This window comes from Spea bombifrons, chromosome 4 (genome assembly GCF_027358695.1).
Source record: "Spea bombifrons isolate aSpeBom1 chromosome 4, aSpeBom1.2.pri, whole genome shotgun sequence".
Taxonomy (NCBI): domain Eukaryota; kingdom Metazoa; phylum Chordata; class Amphibia; order Anura; family Pelobatidae; genus Spea; species Spea bombifrons.
Genome location: NC_071090.1, coordinates 65,287,261 through 65,305,977, shown reverse-complemented (window position 1 = coordinate 65,305,977; position 18,717 = coordinate 65,287,261). Strand labels below are relative to the sequence as shown.

Genomic DNA, 18,717 nt, shown 5'->3' with positions numbered 1-18,717 from the left:
TTCACCATGACAATTCAAGGACACAAATTTACTAGAACAAGAAATGGTTAAAACTACCAGCTTATGTTATATGTTGAGCAATATTAAATGATTGTATGTCTCTAATGGGTGGCTAGTAGTTTTTATCATACTGTTCTAGATCTATATGGCGTTGCTTTATTATCCATATAAATACTTGCAGGTGCCTGGTTACATGAAATGTCCAGTATGCAAGAGGATGATCAGTGTTAAATTGTGTTTCCTGTCACAAATGCAGGTGTGTGCTATTTTCAGCTATGTCATTAATTCCTTCAGCTGATGAACCATGACTGGGCTTGGAAATATTAATGAAAAAAAATGTGAAAAAAAGCCTTTTTAGATGCAACCTCATTCCAAAAAAACACGGTTAGACAGATTCCAGGGGTACGATAGCCAGGCACCTATCTTTTGTGATAGGACTAGGAATTTTATATTATGTATTTATTATTCCTAATGTACTATGATCTACTTTAGTTTACGTTTCTCTTTTAGTCTTTTACTCCATTTGTATTTACGGAGCAGCTCATTAGAAATAGTGGTCTGAAAACTGATGTTGTTGGCTGAAGAGAAGGCGTCCTATGTCAAAGTACTTAATGGTACTGAAGAATCCTGCGTAAGCTTTTCACACACACATTATAAATCTAAATTCAAATAAGGACGGAGCCGACGACTCGCAGTGACGTTGATGCAACGCAGGTCTTTATTTTAAATATGAATAATCTTTTGGGCTTATCAGCTTTACGCCGTCACTTGAATTAAAATAGCTCCGAAAATGTTTTCTTTACCGCACAGCCACTAAAATAGAATCAAAAGTATCCAGAAACAGAAGATCCTTATCCTGGCCGAATTTGCAGTAGGTCACAGTGTTGTGATTGTAAAGATGGGGGGGGGGTTAAAATTCTGTTTCTCACGGCATCTTGATGTAATTGTTTGCAGCTGCTGGGAGTGAGAGCCAGCGCCGGTCTCCAGAGGATAGGAGCAGAAACTCTGTTATGGCAACTGCTTTTCATCACAGTGTTATAACGCGGCTGGACCCCGTAGTAATAGTAGTAGTAGTGTGTGTTGTGTGTTTGTTACATAACACATTCAAGGGTATAGATGGTTGTGTATCATTCAGTGCGCTGATTCCCAATCATCTAAATGTTTTGATCTAGTGGATCAGCTTATAAAGCTGGCGCCCCAAATTGATCATATATCATAGTTATTACAGATTCCCGATGTTTACATGAGCACAGTGTTTCTCCAAATACTTCATCATGGAAATATAGATTGTGACAGTAAACAAGAACCAATGTATTCATCTGCCGATCGTGAGTCGCCATGCTTATTTTAGGATGACCTTAATGCCTTCGCTTTAAGTGTGTCTACCTTTTGGCCACGTATTATTATAATGTATTGATTGTTAAATTCCACAGGGAGCTGCTGTTTTCCATGCTGGGGTTACCTGTAAGTGATTTCGGCGTTAAGTTGCAGTATATTAGAGATTATGTGGTCCATGGGACCTGCACTAATCAGATTCCACCCCATCCCTACAGACCAAGGTAACCAGTATGAATTGCATTTACGTCGGCTCCACATATCTAGGTATTGAAAAATAAGACATAATACACTATGTATCAATTCTTCATACCGCTGACCACTACTTAGAAAACACTGGCCCGCAGCAAACACTTGTAAACTGTTTATCTGACTGTTCTAGATCCTGACTTTAGGGGTAGCTGGAAACTTTTTGCAAGTATGAGACACATTCAGTAATGGATGGCCTCTAATGCCTCCTAAGAGAAGCCAAAATCACCATCAGCGCACACCAGGAAACCAAAAACAAATAGTCACACATTTTGTGTTTACAACAAGGCCTTTTATATAAGCTGATGTTTTGTGTCTGTTGTAATAAATTGTGTACATGATTGGTTTTTAGCTGGTGTAATTTAAAATGTCTCTCCGTGGAAACAGATAGTGGGTAGATGGACCTCAGCGTGTAAAATATTAGCCTGCTCTTCCTTCGTCCGTAATGTTCCTGTGGGATAAAAGAAAACTCTCTAAGTTTATTGCACATGTGTTTCAAATCTATTTCAACAACCAGTGCTCTGTTATTCCTTTATAATACGTGGGATTCCTATAAAATACAAAAGGGAAACATTCTTGTCTTTTTTAAATTTATCGGTAAGCTTTCTGGCCACAAGCATTATATGTGCAATCCATACACTTATAAAATGCCCTGCCGTATAACACATTGTTGGGGGGTTTAACCATGCATTAAGATCTGAGTATGTACATCAGGAATATGGGCAGACTAGATGGGCCGTCAAATTCGACGTTCCTGTGTTTCACCCTCACGCCAGTGCTCTGGGTACAGTGTTGTGAACAATATATATTCACAAATTGGAGGATACCTCCTTGTTAACCAAGGCATTTGTCTGCTTTTAACACAATTTGGGGTTTTCTGTATAAAGATGTATGTAGTGTGTCCAAATAATGGAAATAACAATAGTATTTGTTGGGTTTGTGAAGTTGCGTGTCCAAAAACTGGCCATGAATAGATTGGCATGTCGTGGTGTCATTATTTGTGGATGTATATCTGAAGTAGGTATGCGTGAGGATGAATTCTATGAGTTTGGTGGTGATTTCAGGGTTGTATATGTGGTTGTGGGTATGTGATGAGAGGAACAGGCGGGAATTCCATCTTTGTGTGGGATGTTATTGTACAGGGACAGAAGCCCGACTATTTATGACCAAAAGTTTTCTGTCTGTGTATTATCTGGCCTGTTGTTTTAACCCCTATTTTCAAACCCCAGTATCAGGACATATACTTGTGAAACTTAACCTGTGTGTTTTACCTTGCTGGTCAGAAATGCCTTTGACTGGATAAAGGGAAGACTCCTAAAAGATTATCGTTACAAAACACTTTTTTTTGGACTTACAGTATTACAAGACTCTGCAACATTTCTTTTACTTTGCATCTACATTACTGGACTAATGTGGCTATTTCTAACTACATTGCTGTATCTATCTATCTATCTATCTATCTATCTATCTATCTATCTATCTATCTATCTATCTATCTATCTATCTATCTATCCATTCACCCCCCCACATTTCTAATTCTAATCACCTCCCGATCTTGTGCGTTAATACGTGAGCAGGTCTGTCATCATGAATGATTTCTTTTTCTTCCTTTAAACTTTAGAAATAATGATTTATGATGTAGTATCACCATCATTATGCATTTACTGACCATAAAGCTCAAGGTGTTATGCTAGTGCCTATAATGATTCCCTAGAAGCCAAAGAAGGTGTCACTTGTTGATTAATATGGGTGACTTTCTTGTGCCCGAGCGGCCAATACAAATTTTAGTATGAATAGATACATAGTTTCATAGCATAAACATTTCTGTGTTCAACTGTTCATATGGAACATAATCTGCTTCTTTGGCGTTTGTCTTCCTTGGGTTGTAGAGCGAGTGTATGTGTTTCTTGTATTACGATACGGTTCTACTGTTGAGTAATATCTTACCATCTGTTTGATTCGTTTGTGCAGTAACAGGTGTAACAGACTTAACTCTGTCATTTATGTTATAATTTGTTGTATTCATGTTCTCATAGTTTTTGCAAGTTTTAAATGTGGATAGGGTTTACACTGTCCATGTTGCAGGGGGAATGTGTTTGGGGTAGGACTGTTACTCAGAAGGAAATGGTCTTGGGATATACTGGTCATAACAGTCATACTGGTCATAACTGTAATACAAGAGAGCCAGCATATCAACAAGAGTTATCAGAGTCCATCCTCATATACAAGGTTGTTTAGCAAACCCCTGAAAAGGCATAAGGTCTGTATATTTTTTACTTTGTATTAGTAATATGCAAAAGATAGATAATTTAGGGATAAGTCATTAATGCATATTATTTGTATTTTGTTTAGCTCTTACGGTGAATTTTTGGAGTTAAAGGAAAGTTTACAATAAAGCTTTTAAAAATCATCAGTAAAGTTTTGGCCATCATTTCAGACGGGGTCTGCTACAGTAAGAGCTTCACCTTCGTTGGTTCAAATACCTGCTGCACATGGTTGCTTAAGGTGGCAATATTTAAGGGACTGCAGCATATTGGAATCAGCATGATGGTCTAAGGTGCTAGGACATTGTAAAAGAGTTCACTATGGAGATGGACACTGAATATCAAGAATATGAAAGCCTGTCTCATACAGAAATAGAAGGTAAAAGGGAAAATAATATGAAGGGAGCAGTGAAACTTAAAGATAAAAATATATCTGAACTACAGTGTTATGTACAAGAAAGGGAAGAACTACCTAGACGGTCAGAACGTCCACATATTATTACAGAAAAAATGCTTGCTTACCAGAAAGATGAATGTTGTAAGAAAGAAAAAAGGCTAAATACTTTGTATGAACAATGGAAAATAGATGTTCGTAAGGCGAGACATGAGTTAAAATCAAACATATCTGATAAGCAGCTCACTGAAATTGCTGATTCTCTGGAAAATAAAATGAACTGTATTATGAAAATCTTTAGTGAAATAAGGGAACATATAACACCTGTGTCTGATTTAAGACGTAAAGTTGATGCATGTGAAGCTGTGACCAATGACATTGTCAAAATTGTGTTAGAAAGATTAACCATGGCAGATGATGAGTTTGATGCAGAAAGGGAAAGGAGCCGTCTACGTGAACTTTCAGCTCATAGCTATGTTCGCTCTATATACGATTCTAATGCTTCACAAGCAAGTGTCAGCAGCTATTCTAAATCTTCTGGTGCAACAAGCAAACGAGCAGATGCTGTGGCAGAGCTTGCTGCAAAAGAGGCTGCATACAAGATGATGCATTCAGAAAGACAGCAAAGGGAGAAAATAAAAACTCTAGAAGAGCAACTCAAAAAAGAGCTAGAAATTCAAAGGTTTGAATTAGAACGGCTGCAGTTAGAAAAGGACTTAGAAGTTGCACGTGCCAGAGTAAAATCATATGATGAAGTAATAAAACAAGAAGCGAAAGGTCAATTGAACTTGATACAAAATGAACATGAAAGTGAGAGAAACGAAATCTCTTCTACAACACATCCACAATACAATGTTGTTCAGTCAACAAATCTCAGTGAAGTGGCTCTCCTTGCTCAAGCAGTTCAGGACAGCATTGCCATCAACAGGTTACCCACACCTGAACCTACAGTCTTCAACGGAGACCCAATTCAGTTTGTGAACTGGAAAGCCTCATTTATGTCACTTATAGATAGAAAGGGCATCTCTGCAGCTGACAAACTTTATTATTTGAAAAGGTACGTGAGTGGCTCAGCACACAGATGTCTTGAAGGCACCTTTTATCGAAATGATGAGGAATCCTACAAAGATGCTTGGAACAAGCTTAACCAAAGATACGGGCAGCCCTTTATCATTCAAAGAGCATTCCGGGAGAAGCTATCAAAGTGGCCTAGAATACAGTCCAAAGATGCAGAAGGTCTGAGAGCATTTTCAGACTTCTTAAATGCTTGTCTGCAAGCCATACCTCATGTTAAAGGCCTGGAAATATTAAATGACTGTGAAGAGAACCAAAAGCTGGTACAGAAACTTCCTGACTGGGCAGCCTCCAGGTGGAACCGCCAGGTCACAATATCCCTTATGGATAGCAAAGAATTTCCAATCTTTAAAGACTTTGTAAAATTCATGTCAACGGAAGCAGAGATTATGTGTAATCCTATTACTTCCTTTCAAGCTCTGCATTTACGTGAGTCTCAAAAGGAAACCAAAAGAAACAAAGCAACTGTCTTTAAAACTCAAACAGCTTTAAACAATGATAAACAGACAAAAGCAAAGGGACAGTTAAAAACACCATGCATGTTGTGTCAAGATGACAATCATCCACTTTGTAAGTGCCCAGAATTCATGCAAAAGTCTCTGAAAGACAGAAGAGCATATGTCAAAGATAATAAACTTTGTTATGGTTGTATAAAACCAGGTCACTGCGCCAAAGAATGTCGTCGTCGCCACACATGTGACGTATGCAAGTTACGTCATCCCACATGTCTTCACGATTACAGCTATGAGGCTAACGAAGATAGGAAACAATCACTGTCCATGGTAAGCAATGCGCATGTACAGAATGGTGAAACTACTAATGCCATGTCATTTAACATCACAAGCACAAGTCATTCAGTCATGACATCTATGATAGTACCTGTATGGGTGTCGTCTGTTAAAAATCCATCCGATGAAAAGCTTGTCTATGCTTTGTTAGACACTCAGAGTGACAGTACTTTTATTGACGAAGAAATAAGTAACGTACTTCAAGTAGATACTCACCCAATAAAACTTAAACTTACCACCATGATAGGAGACAATATGGTCATCAAAAGTAAAAGAGTGTCTAATCTTCGTGTAAGAGGGTACAATTCCTCAGTGTATATGAATCTTCCTCCGGTATACACAAAGGAGTGTATTCCTATTAATAATGATCGCATACCAACGCAAGAAACAGCAAATAACTGGGCTCACTTGAAGGTAATTACAAACGAAATGCCACCTCTTCTCAGTTGTAAAGTAGGTTTACTGATCGGCTACAACTGCCCTAGAGTGCTAGCTCCCAGACAAGTCATACTAGGTAAAGAAGATGAACCTTATGCTATTCTGACAGACTTAGGATGGAGTATTGTGGGCTGCTCCACACCACGCATCAACGTATCATCAGCAGTCAGTCTTTGTCACAGATTAACCACAAAGGAGATACCAGCTTTGACACCTGTGGATGCAATCCGTATACTAGAGTCCGACTTTAAGGACGTCACAGCAGATGACCAGACAATCTCGCAAGATGTTATTGCGTTCCTAGACAAACTGAAGGGCAACATAAAGAAAAATGCTGAAGGACATGAAATGCCCATTCCGTTTGAACAACGTCCATACTTACCTCACAACAGAGAACTTGTTAAAGTCAGACTTAATCAGTTGCACAAGAAGTTCTGTAAAAATGAAAAATACAAGACGGACTATATTGCTTACATGAAGGACATAATTGAAAGAGGTGATGTAGAAACAGCAAATGAGGATGAAAACCCAGCAGACAATGCTTCTAGAGGAAGAATAACAAATGAGTTACTCTCATCTAACTGGTTCTCTGGTCCCTCATTCTTATGGAAAAAGGAAATACCAACCTCAAATGTTGTATTGGAACTTACAGTAGGAGACCCAGAAGTAAGAAAAATTCAGACATTACAAACAAAGACCATAGAAAGTAAAGATCTTGTAGACCATTTGTCCAAATTTTCATCTTGGTCTAAGGCTGTCAAGGCCATTGCACGCCTTCAGAGACGGATTAAGAAAGATAAAACCCATTCACCTGCATCCGTAAGTGAGCAAGATGATGCAAAACGCTTGATTTTGAAGGGTGTGCAGAAACAAATATATCAGAAAGAAATAGATGCCCTGAGTCAAGGAAAACAACTTCCAGGTCATAATAAACTTCATCACCTGGACTCCTTCTTAGATACAGATGGTATAATCAAGGTGGGAGGGAGATTAAACCACTCGTTGTGCATTCACTCATTCAAGCACCCACTGATTCTTCCTAAAGATCATTATATAACAAGGTTGATAATTGCACACTATCACGAAAGTGTAAAGCATCAAGGAAAAGGTTTCACAATTAATGAAATCAGATCTAGCGGATATTGGATACCTGGAATAAACAGAGCTGTCAGATCTTACATTCGCAACTGTGTAACCTGTAGAAGACTGAGAAAATCTGTTGAACGCCAGAGGATGAGTGATCTCCCCAAAGAACGTGTGGAGCCTTCTCCACCATTTGTGTATTGCGGTATGGATTGCTTTGGTCCTTTCATGATTAAAGAAGGAAGGAAACAGCACAAAAGGTATGGTCTGCTTCTAACTTGCTTTTGTTCAAGAGCCATTCATATAGAAATGCTAGAAGATATGTCCACGGATGCTTTTATCAACAGTTTACGCTGCTTTATTGCAATTCGAGGCACAGTACGGCAGATCAGATGTGACCAAGGTTCCAATTTCATCGGCGCAAAGAATGAACTTAACTTAGCATTACAGGAGCTTGACTCAAAAAGGCTCGCTGCTTTTCTTGCAGATAAACAGTGTGATTTTGTTATGAATGTCCCTCATTCTAGTCATGCAGGTGGTGTATGGGAGCGTCAAATCAAAACTGTACGGAGTGTTCTTAATGCTACAGTTTCCCTCTCATCGGGCAGACTCAATGATGCTTCACTACGCACTTTGTTTAATGAAGCCATGGCTATAGTCAATAGTCGCCCCCTTACAGTGGACAACCTAAATGACCCCAAGAGCTTAGAACCACTTACACCTAACCATCTGATTACCATGAAATCCACCACAGCCCTTCCACCACCAGGAGAATTCACAAGAGAAGATTTATATGGGAAAAAGAGATGGAGACGAGTACAGTATCTTACTGAACAGTTTTGGAGCAGATGGAAAAAGGAGTATCTTCTCAACATCACTACTAGGCAGTGTTGGCATGCTTCCAAGAGGAATTTTCAAATTGGTGATGTGGTCATGGATGCAGATGATAATTTGCCAAGAAATTAATGGAGACTTGGACGGATTATAGACACCATAATCAGCCCAGATGGACTAGTAAGGGCGGCCACAATAGCACTTGGTGATAAAACACTAAGCAAGAAAGGAGAACGGATAAACAAGATCTCAGCAGTAGAGAGACCAGCACAGAAGTTGATCTTATTATTGGAAGCTGAATGACTGAATGTTCTAAAGGACTTCACTATAATTTATTATAGTTATTAATGTGTTATTAAGTGGAAATTACTCATGTTTGGAAAACATGTATAATTTGGTGGGAGTGTAACAGACTTAACTCTGTCATTTATGTTATAATTTGTTGTATTCATGTTCTCATAGTTTTTGCAAGTTTTAAATGTGGATAGGGTTTACACTGTCCATGTTGCAGGGGGAATGTGTTTGGGGTAGGACTGTTACTCAGAAGGAAATGGTCTTGGGATATACTGGTCATAACAGTCATACTGGTCATAACTGTAATACAAGAGAGCCAGCATATCAACAAGAGTTATCAGAGTCCATCCTCATATACAAGGTTGTTTAGCAAACCCCTGAAAAGGCATAAGGTCTGTATATTTTTTACTTTGTATTAGTAATATGCAAAAGATAGATAATTTAGGGATAAGTCATTAATGCATATTATTTGTATTTTGTTTAGCTCTTACGGTGAATTTTTGGAGTTAAAGGAAAGTTTACAATAAAGCTTTTAAAAATCATCAGTAAAGTTTTGGCCATCATTTCAGACGGGGTCTGCTACAACAGGTACTCCTTTAATGGCTTTTAGGTGATGATTATTAATGGAACACTTTATTGATTTCTAAGGAACACCCATTTTTATTGCAGCTCACACAGCACTTTACTGGCTGGTATAATAAATATGCATTTCAGCTCCACCATATCGATAGTCTGTTTTCACCATAAAACTGTTATTCTGAATGTATCCCACAATAGTCCCATATCCGTCTATTTGTAAGTGTGAGACACCTGCGGGGTTATTGTGTAATATATACCTTTCATTGGTCCCAGAGGATGGATGCCTTATGTTTAAAAGCCCTAACAGCTCAATGGAAAAAAAATATTTTGTGATTATTAAAAGTTAGAATGTGCTTATTTTCTGAACTGTATTATTCGCAATGACATCTTATCTAACAATTGGACCCTGTATCCAGAAGCAACTTTAATCAGTAGAGCCTAGAGCTTGTGTGTTCATATATTTCACCAAACAGCATTTTAATAATAGTAATGATCTCAAAATCCCAAAAGAAAGGTCTTTTGGGATTTTCAGAAATCATGGCTTGCTGCTAATAAGGACTGGAGTTGTGCAGCATGGCTATATATATATATATATATATATATATATATATATATTATATATATTATATATATATTATATATATTATATATATATATTATATATATATATTATATATATATATATCTATATATATATATCTATATATATATATCTATATATATATATCTATATATACATATATATTCATTATCAGAGCCTTTTATTTTTCCATAGAACCCACAAACCCTGAAATGGTTAACCCCATTGGTTCGGTCTGAAACAGCAGCTCAGAATTTCATGAAATTCCCCCGCTCTATAAAGAAAGACTACATTGTTCACAAACAAATCTCTTTTCATTTTAAAAATGCTTTATTAAGGAAGTGTCAACAACACCGTTTTGCAAAATGTACTATACAAATTCTTAATACAAAAAGAATAAATTAATGGCAGAATTCATTTGAAAAATCCTGCAACTTTTCTACAACATACATATTTTTTCCATTGATTACAGATGAACAGAATAAAAAAAAAATAGTAATTTTACATGCTCTATAGTCCGGTTTAGGAGCAACCTAAGTTATTTAACCCACTGATTGACAAAGGGGCTAGTGGCTAGCACCGCATTATGCTGCTGGCCCATTTGCTTTCTCGTGGGTTGAAGCTAAAGTCCATTTTTGCACAACTTGTATTAAAACTATTGACATTAATATATGTAAAATGTAACCCCTAGCTAACTAAGCAGTAACTGGTCATTTTGATAGCACCTGAAAAAAGGTTTGCTATTTTTTTCCCCCATCAAGAAACAAATACTGGGTGAAGAAGAAAAGAAAATCCACGGTAACATTTCTCTGACACTCAACTGCATATTAGGAACAAATCTCGCCTTACAGTGCATTAAGCAGACAGACACCAGTCCTTGTGGCCATGTATAGATGCCCCATGCCACCAAAGCCAGCGAGGGTTAAGTAATTGCTGGTTAGAAAACAGATTGTGTTTAGTGAAGTTTTGGAAGTAACTTGTAAGTGTCACGGAACATGAAGTTGTGTTTATTGTATAACACCACAGCTGCGTTAGCAGAAATATTCTTTCAGGTCATAGAAAGTCATTGTTTTATCGGATTCTTGCCATATGTAATTTAAGGCAGGGGTCTGTAAATAACATCTACACCATCTACAAATAGACGTGTTAGTAAAGTAGAAGCACTTTGCCTCGTTTGCTTTTGGGTTGTTCTAAATGTTTAGGCAGGTGCAGGCGGGATGAACACTGATTAACTGGCTTTGTCTTTTACCCTCAATAGGGACATGATTTTGTTACCTTTGCTTAAATAAGTCTGATTTATGGTTATCAAATATATGCTTCGATACCTCTGCGGCTCTGATTCCAGTATAGAGTTTAAAGGCTATACACACCTGCAAAATGCTAACATAAAGGCTGTAGCTTGTATTCCAAATGGTGCTCACAGGATCACAAGGAGGGAAGTACTTGCAGGAAACATAAAAATCAGTTCTAAAATTTCCATTTATGCAACCTTTTGCAATGATTGTAAGATACATATTCCTTGCAACCATAGGACAATAACAAAAGAATAAGAACTGAGATCCCCCCTTCCCATCAAAGCAGTAACTAAGAGCCTCAGAATGTCTACAATTTATCCTGCCATATCCAGTTCCCTCTACTTTAGGATATGCCATCTTATATTCATGAACATATTATCTCCAGAAGCCTAAAATCTCTTTATATTGGTCGATCATTTATGATTACAAGACAGCAATAGTCTAATGCTTTAAGTTCAGTATACACGAAAGCTCACCTTGAAAGATGCTGAGACGGATATATATGTACGAATGTTAAGGGGCATCTGTACATTTTTTGGTCAATGACTATTAACTTAATTCTTGTTTTCATTACAAAATGATTGTTCTCGAAACGATGGTGCGCTTTATCTTCTGTGTTCTCTGCCACACTTATCTGTCCTATAAAATGTAGGGCTTTTTGCAGCAATAAAAGGCAGAACAGTCAAGTCTCGTAATCTTTGCATGCACCTTTCTCATATAGTGATATTTTATATTAACATAAGATTATTATATTAAGGCGTTTCATATCACTGCAGTAAACTGAGTAAAGGGTGAACTTGGCCCTCCGTGAGAAGGTCTGTGGGATTTTGGCCCTGGGTTAATTTACACCATGTCTATGATAATCATCAGTTACAATAAGAATAGGTAAACAACTTACTGGTTATAATCGAACCATGCAGACTTCACATTATGGAAAATTGATCGAAGCACCTGCTTTTTTTCTGTATTTAGCCAGCAAATTGACTTGTCGGCTTCGCATGAGACACAGAGGGGTGGATCGTACTTTTTCTACCACAGTGGATGGGACAGATTCACAGTGCGAGTTTCTAGGCAAGTAAGCTTGTTAAAGAAAACTAGAAAGGTTTCTAGAATAAATAATGTTCGATACATACTTAGACTATCAGTAGATTGTAAATAGGACCAACTAAAACTGTACAAAATGTGAATGTTACACAATCAGACAAATGGCTACAGCAGTCATGTTGGAGTGGACTGTAGCATTATTCGTGTTAAATATCATGAAAGATGGGGTGTACTAGCATTCACTGAGCTCTCATCTGCTTCTCACGCAGCCACAAAACCTACAGGACTGAGATGTCTTAAGGACTGATGCATTTATATTGGTTAATACTAGTATTTATTGATTGATAGAGCACCATCTGTACAATGGGATCACTCACATTTTGTAATACTTATTCAAACGTGAGGATTAGATTTTTTTTTTAGTTGTTGCAGCTAAAACCCCGGAATCAAGCTTGCTCGTTTTCAGTTGACAGTCACATTATGTGGTGGCATTTTCTACAAACACAGGAGGATGTTAAGTATTAGACCCAAGTAGGATTAATCATGTCACGCAGTTGAAATATCACATTAACTGATAATTCTATTACACTTGCTGTATGGGACCCAACATCACCTAATTCAACACGCCTTAACCATTTAGGGCTTTTAAATATAGTTTTTTTGCTGAAGTATTTGGACATCGCCTCATGGTTTGGCCCTTTAACAAACATGTCAATACCTGGATGAAGAGTGAGGCGCTCACGATGTAGAGAAACAACAAGGCCTTTTTAATTCAGTGCTTTCTGTTATAATTACTTTACAGCTTATTCTTCCAAAGTTTACAAGTACATTTTATACACAAAAACATTTGTCGGCAGGTTGAAAGCAATGTTAGAACCAGACTTCAAAGCATTTCTAAGCCATTCAGCTTTAGTGAGGACCTCACTTTGAGAGATGGTCTATATCCTGTTTTGCAGAACACTCCCTTCAGTATTAGAAATATCTCCAGTTACTATTATATTACCTGTACTGATTACTTTGAACATACACGTGGCAGGATTTACATTGCATGTGCCTAGATGTCCAACGTTTTGTGGAAAACCCTGACCATGGTGCAGGGATCAAAAGGTTTATAAGCAAGAAATGGGCAAAACATCATTAAGGTGGACCATGGTGGGTCAAATCAACATGAGCCCTGAACCCGTACTCCACAAAAGGTGCTGTCCTGTACATGTTTGCTGTAGCATAAGAAACTGGAGAAATTTCTTTCATTGTAGCAAACTGGAGAAGTAGCACCAAGGTAACACTTGGTTACCTTAATTGTTGCTTAGTTTTCAGGGCCTGCAAGATAACATCACCATACCCAGGAACTCTCTGGGTTTGGCCAGGCGTGTCTGCTAGTCATTCTAGTCTTTCTCTGGGAAGGGGAAGTGGTGTGTAGCAACAGCCACCCACTGCCCTCTTTCTCTCTTACTCGGCACTATCTGGAGCTTGCCTCCTGCCTCTGACCAGCCATGTATGGCTAATCATGCATAGACAGCCATTCATGCCCCTCACAAAACCACTAGCCCACAATAGGGGGAGCTCTGGGTAGCTTGCCCTGGGTATGCATATAACATCTCACATCATAGTTATGTCACCCCAAACAACACCTGACAACATTATGAATTTCTTGGGATACTCAGCTATAATCAAAAACTCAAGTGCCAAGTAATATAGTGGTTATGGGTCAGAGTTGAAAATGTGGATTAGACATCTGAGCTAAAGTGGTTGTTTTCCCCAGTCCAATGTGTCTCCTTATGTATTCTTGAATTTGTACACTAATGTTTTGCAGTAGTACAATCGAGAGCCCTCATACGTATTAAAACTATGTGGAGTCTAGTATTTCAGTACAAAAGGAAAAGCCCTTTCCTTCGCATGTTCCAGAACTCCTGGAAGTTCACGCTGCTATTAGAAAAAATGTGCTGTCCTTAGATTTGTTGTTTGTTGCACCATTGACAATTAGGACGTGGATGTGAATTGCACTCACAGCAAAGCTCTATGTATTGTAATGACTGAAGCCTTTTCACATGACATCAGCCAAAGAGGTTTATTTACAGTGTTTGAGTATTTATGATGTCACCATTGCACCTTGCAGTGTAATTGTAGCCAAACTGTATCTTGTATTTAAAAACAGCAATTTTGCAAATGATCTTTTAAAATGTAAGCTTATAGACAATAGACTTGTTTGGGAAGTTTATCTTTGGTAAGAATAAAACTGACTGCTGTTTCCAATGCATCTCTATGAGTCAGCTTTTTTACGCCCATATAATGAAACATCTGACTTGAGATATACTAAAATATCATTTCTCCAAGAAAAAAAAGAGAAGTCCATTTTACTAGTGCTGTGTTGGACGAAACTTCAGATATCCGACATCGTTACTTTTTGTTTCACTTCCGTACAATAACATTAATAGTGATTAAGCGGTGATGGTTTTATTCCTGACTCGTACAAAATGACACCAGCTGCAAACGGACACCAGTCTGTCACTGTTTCGTAATATACACTGGCTTGGAGGTCTTATGATAGTCTTTAGTAATGTCTCCGACACTGGCTGTGCACTCAGAAGCAGGGCTGGCGCTGGGTTCATTTGTTAGTTTCAGAATGAAGTGCTTATAGCTGAAGTTGGCGTGGGATGATAGTGCATCTGGGTAAGGCAAATGAGAGGCAGTGACAAGATATCCACATGGCATTGTTGTGAGCGTTTGGGTTCACACGAGAGTCCCGGGCTTGGCTTTTTCTTGTCCGTACCACTGGACATCAGCAAATTCTGGGAATAGGGCAGAATCAAGGTAGCAGCTATCACCATAGCCCCTGGGGTTAGAAGAAAAAGGAAAAAAAAAAGCTTAGTAAACACAATATCCCCTTGGTGACAATTGACGTGCCTGGCACGTCATGACTTTAAACGGGTTGCTGTCATGTACCAGGAAGCACAGGGAATGCAGCATTTGGAAACATACAAAAGTATCCACGGGATGCATGTTTCATTTTAGTACCAGATGGATAAGCATTGTATCTGACAGTGAAGGTGTAACAGAGGGACGGCAGTCCCATAAAATAAGCACGTCATGTTATTTATTTTCACAGATGTTAAGCACTTGGGGCTCTATAAAGAAACCACTGGCTTTACATAGTATACAATATCTTGGGTAACAATTCTAATCCACATGTGATGAGGGCTGTACCCTTACAGACACTGTTGATTTTATGAGAATAAACATATGTCTGTCCTGTCAATTTTAGATCAGATGAAACAGTTTAAGCCGGTCAAACCAGGAGCTAGCAAGCAAATTACAATGAGCAAAGGCAGACAAACCATACGACGAACAAGCAAAGCACACACATGAGCCACATTTACAATACTATAAAATCCAAAGAATAGCAAGACGTGTATGAAATTGTACACGAACATGGCTGTGTTATTTTCATCATACAGTACCTCTATTCATCGGTACTTTGGTGGCTTGAAGACTCATCCAGAGTGGGTGAGTTATCTGTTGCATCTCTGAGCACAGGGAAGCAGAGGAAGGAAGAGTAGAAAGACAGAGTGAGGCAGACACGTTGTTAGTACAGTCTGGAAAGAATGGTGGCCAGGAGCCCAATCACATTCAGTTAGTATTTTAGAAAGAGTCCCACAGATACTTCTTTGCCTTTTGAGAACATAACATGCCGACAAACACTTAAAACCCAACACGGCTGTATTGACTCGGGTGGGTTTATAGCACATTCAGACCTTTGAAAAGTACCTTGTTGGAAACCCTGTCTGTACACTGCTTTTAATACTAGAATGCAATAGACATGCCAGTGACAAGGTTCTAGTCAAACGGTAGAGATCTGTCATTATGGAGTTGATGGAGTGAAATGGGATGAAAATGTGACCCTGCTGCATGAACTATGCATTACGTAGTAGAGTATTGCCTCAAGCACACTGTACCGGTGTTAAATCTTGTACTAATTTACTAATTCTGAGCATTTTAACGTCAGAGTTAAGGCAGCTTTGTGGCAAATATGGTTAAACTGTCCAAACACAAGCAGATGTAAAAAACATGATATTAAATGCAGCCCTCTGGTAGATAGAGGGCTATAGATATCATATAGAGGGCTATATAAGATGCATTCCAGAGATGTGAAACGCGTGTAATTTTATACTTTATAGATTACCAGGCAGAAGGACATCAGTTAGACAATGGAGAAGTTTTATATATAATAACATTGTAATATATGAAATTTCTTATTTTTTTTTGTAGCCTACAAGTTAGTAGCGAGTAGCGAGAGTTCATAGCGTCCTGGGCTCAGCAAATCAATGGCACATTAGCCAGAGTAATGTACCACTGACCGGGTCCAACCTCTTACAGTGAAAAACTAACTTGGGTTGGCCTTTTCAGTACTTGTGACCTACAATGCAGACCACAAATTGAATTTGGCATTCCAAAGAGATCTAGCAACTTGTAGGTCATTATAGCCAGCCAGTGATGTAATCATCCGACACACATTACTACACTTTGGTATGGACACTTACTAAGAACGTGTCCTTTGATGTGTAATCAGCCAGTTATGAATGGAATGTTAATCTTCAAAAAGCGAGGAGGACTTACCCGGTCTGCCAGGTTAATATGTGGTGAGGACTGCTTGGGGGGGTGGCTGTGAGATCACTGCAAGGCGTTGAACTCCTCTGACCGTGAGGTAAGGCAGCTGCAACAGACGAAACAGATCAAAGGTCAAAAAACGCAAATTACTCTATCATGTTCCATTCAACAAAAGGCCTATAAATGGAGCTTTGTTTCCATAACCAGCTTTATATTTATCCTTGAAATCTAAAGGCCATTTTTTATCAAAGAAAAAATAAAGCGACTCTGAGCCAAAGTTTTGAGTGATCAGCCAGAACAATGTGTCTGTTTGGCTCTAAGTTTAGCACTTTTCTCCCAAACTGTTCCAGTGGTCTTTTGATATGATCATAAATTACCCCCCCCCAAGCTGCATTCAGAATAAAACACGTAACCTAAGTTCCCTCCCCATGGTGTCCAATATTATCTTATATCATTAATTACATAAAATGATGGAAGAAACCAGTTTGTGCAACAATTAATCAGGTCACAATGTGATTTTTTTTTCTGTAAAAGGTAGTGACAAATTATCCCTAAGGTAGGTCCTTACAATGTGTTAACAATCAAATACATATTCAGTCTTTTTTGGTGTCCAAAAAGCAACACATTTCCCCATTCATCAACCCTCTTTTAATCCTAGACTCAACTGATTTTGCCCATCTTTAATATTCAGCGTTGGATTTGGATTCTGCTGCTAGTCACAAGGACTATGGCTATAACCCATTGATATATATGAGATATATATGATATATATATATATATGATATATAGATAGATATACACACATACACATTATGTATGGAGGCTTTATCTCCCATTATGAGTCACTCGGTCTGATTTAACGCACCAGTTTCCTCGCTGGAGCTATGCAGTTAGTTGCTGATATATGAGCCGGAGCACAAATTCCAATCAGATTAATATCTCTACTACAATCCATTCATTTAATCAACAGGTGACCTACAGGTCTAGCTTTACGCTTTCCCATGGAATCTACTGGGCCCAATTTCCTTCAGGAAATGCACTCTGTTCCTACATTTCTGTGCAGGAAACTGGTATTTTTGGAAGAGTTATTACTTTCTCTTCAGTATTTCACCTTATAGAGTTCAGTCTTGACTGCTATGAGAAGAAGCAAGCAGAAAGTGTGGAAGAACTCTGCTTTCTCCTACACATCTTTGTTGCCTCTAACCGCATTCTACAAAAAAAGTGCCCCTCTTTGGTCACTTGAAATGGAGTCTGAGAAAGAATTAAATGCTGAATAAGACATCAGTGAGTCAGGTCTGTGGAACTCAAGGGCCCCTGAGCCAGTCTGGGTTATTTTTGAGAGTCTCTTTGTATGGTCAGAGCATCAAGCCTTTAATATGATACACGGTGCTGTACCAGGATCGGGCTGACAAATAAAGTGATTGATTACTGATATGATAGGAGTGTTACTAAGCATTAACACAAATAATTGAAAAAATCAGTCTAATAATAGTCCGACCAATTTAGCCTTACTCACCCCTAGTCTATGGGGACTGTTCATTTTGTAACCACAGAGACTGTTTGAGGACTTATGCGGCGTATTTGCTCTAGAAGACATTTAACGTGATGACAGGCGTCTCTCCTGAACTAGTGGAACTGCAAATCTTATAGTTTTAATGAGCCGCATGCTATGGGAACCACATGGGAGTTGTGATTCCTCAACAGCTGGAAAGCTCCATGGCTGGAGTGCTTGAGAAACTTTGCACTACTGCTTGCCGGGCTAGAGTGGAACATAAATTCCTTTTAACACGTATTAAACTATAAAGATAAAAATATTTTTTTTAAATTTAGGTCTAACGTCATTTTGATATTATATCTTTTG

The 18,717-nt window shown here is 38.4% G+C and overlaps 1 protein-coding gene across 3 annotated transcripts in view; it reads right to left on the bottom strand.

Annotated features, from left to right (window-relative positions):
- Nucleotides 1-14,273: 14,273 nt before the first annotated feature.
- The window catches only part of FRMD4A (FERM domain containing 4A), a 171,339-nt gene continuing 166,895 nt past the window's right edge, over nt 14,274-18,717 (bottom strand). For all 3 annotated transcript variants that reach the window (XM_053465098.1, XM_053465097.1, XM_053465099.1), the window contains exons 22-23: nt 16,866-16,962; nt 14,274-15,084 (exon numbers count right to left, since the gene is read on the bottom strand). In XM_053465098.1, coding sequence (XP_053321073.1) covers nt 14,982-15,084; nt 16,866-16,962 — 200 coding nt within the window. In that variant the 3' untranslated portion in view covers nt 14,274-14,981. The remainder of the gene's footprint in view (nt 15,085-16,865; nt 16,963-18,717) is intronic.